Genomic DNA, 1,563 nt, shown 5'->3' on the forward strand with positions numbered 1-1,563 from the left:
CCCTGGAGAAGGATGTCATGCTTGGTAGGGTGGAGGGTCAATGAAAGAGGGGGAGGCCTTCAACGAGATGGATTGACACGGTGGCTGCGATGATGGGCTGAAGTATAGCAGGGATTGTGGGGCTGGCGCGGGATCAGGCAGTGTTTTGTTCTGCTGTGCATGGGGTCGCTATGAGTTGGAGACGACTCGACGGCACTTAACAACAACAACAACAGTTCTTGTCAGAGCGGCACTAGGTAACAAGAACAGTAACCAGTGTCACAGAATGCTGTATGTACAAACTATTGAATGGGAAACTAATTGGCTCTGTAAACTTTCATCTAAAGCACAATGAAAAAAATTTTTAAAGACATGCCTTTTTCTCTAATCCTGAGATTGGATTCAAAACACACCATTCACTGCCTTAAGAACAAGTCCTCCTCAGCTCCCAAAGCTCAGCCCTTACTACTGGAACATTAATGAGTGCAGGAAGGAGGCCCCTGAGATCTTTAAGCCAGGGCAGAAGTTGCACCTTACCAGTGGGAACGCCATTATCCTCCAAAGCAGATATGAGTGAACCACGAAGAGAAAATCCACCAACCGGCCTGTTATCTTCCTGCAGAGAAGCAGACACCTAATTAGGAATTTTATGAATACACAAAAGGAAAGAACTGTGCTCTCCCCAATAACCAACCACAGGCCAACTGAAGAAGTCAATGTAAGGAGGTTCCGGCAAGATGGCGGACTAGGCAGAAAGACTGCACAGACCCTCTTCAACAAAGAAAAGGGAAACCAATTAAATTAACACAGACAGAGAAGATAATCTTGGACCCCTGAGCCCTGAAGAGAAAGATATAGAAGTGGACTAAACCCCAACTACCAGAAGAATTTGCGTGAAAATACCAAAAAAGAAGACATACGGAGCTGCAGTCTGGCAGCAATCCTGAGCGATCCTGACGGCACAGACAGCTTGGAGATTCCCAAGTGGTAGTAGGACCTAAGAATTAACCTAAAAATCACCCTGCCAGCCAGGGACTGCACGCAGGACTGTGCACGGTGGCTGAGGAACAAACAAAAAAGGTGAAGAGAAAGGTGGGCTGAACTGTGGACTTCTCCCGGTCCGAAGGGTGCCACCATTTTGAAGGTTTAAAAAGCAGCTTGACTATTTTGGATATTTAAAGAGACAGCGCTTTCACAGATTCCTGGGGCTTAAGAACACGTTCTGCTTTCCAGCAACCCCAAGGACACTCGGAACCTGCAAGACTGAAAATGTACCACATTCCTCCTGTTACTCTTATACCCCACACCCGCTTAGTGAAGGGAGGTACAGCCATCCCCCACTCCCACCTACCTTCTGGGCCTACAGGAACTCCATCATAGTCTGTGTGCTCAGACGGAGCCTGGGTGCTCTGCCCTGTCCTCCACCAATTTTTTTTTCTTCTCTTTTTTTATTTTTATTTTATTTCCTTCTTTTTTGCTTTCTTTTTTCTGGCGATTAGTTTGCTTGTATTTGTCTCTTTTAAATCAACTAATATTATTAATACTTTTATCCTTTTTATTCTTAATCTTCCCCTACCAGGTCCT

The 1,563-nt window shown here is 45.5% G+C and overlaps 1 protein-coding gene across 1 annotated transcript in view; it reads right to left on the reverse strand.

The window, feature by feature from the left end:
• The window catches only part of PLEK2 (pleckstrin 2), a 36,816-nt gene that overhangs the window by 8,419 nt on the left and 26,834 nt on the right, over positions 1 to 1,563 (reverse strand). The window contains exon 8 of the mRNA XM_007942303.1: positions 517 to 595. Within this exon, the coding sequence (XP_007940494.1) occupies positions 517 to 595 (79 nt within the window). The remainder of the gene's footprint in view (positions 1 to 516; positions 596 to 1,563) is intronic.

This window comes from Orycteropus afer, unplaced genomic scaffold (assembly GCF_000298275.1).
Source record: "Orycteropus afer afer isolate SDZICR_OR568_19922 unplaced genomic scaffold, OryAfe1.0 scaffold00088, whole genome shotgun sequence".
Classification (NCBI taxonomy): Eukaryota; Metazoa; Chordata; class Mammalia; order Tubulidentata; family Orycteropodidae; genus Orycteropus; species Orycteropus afer.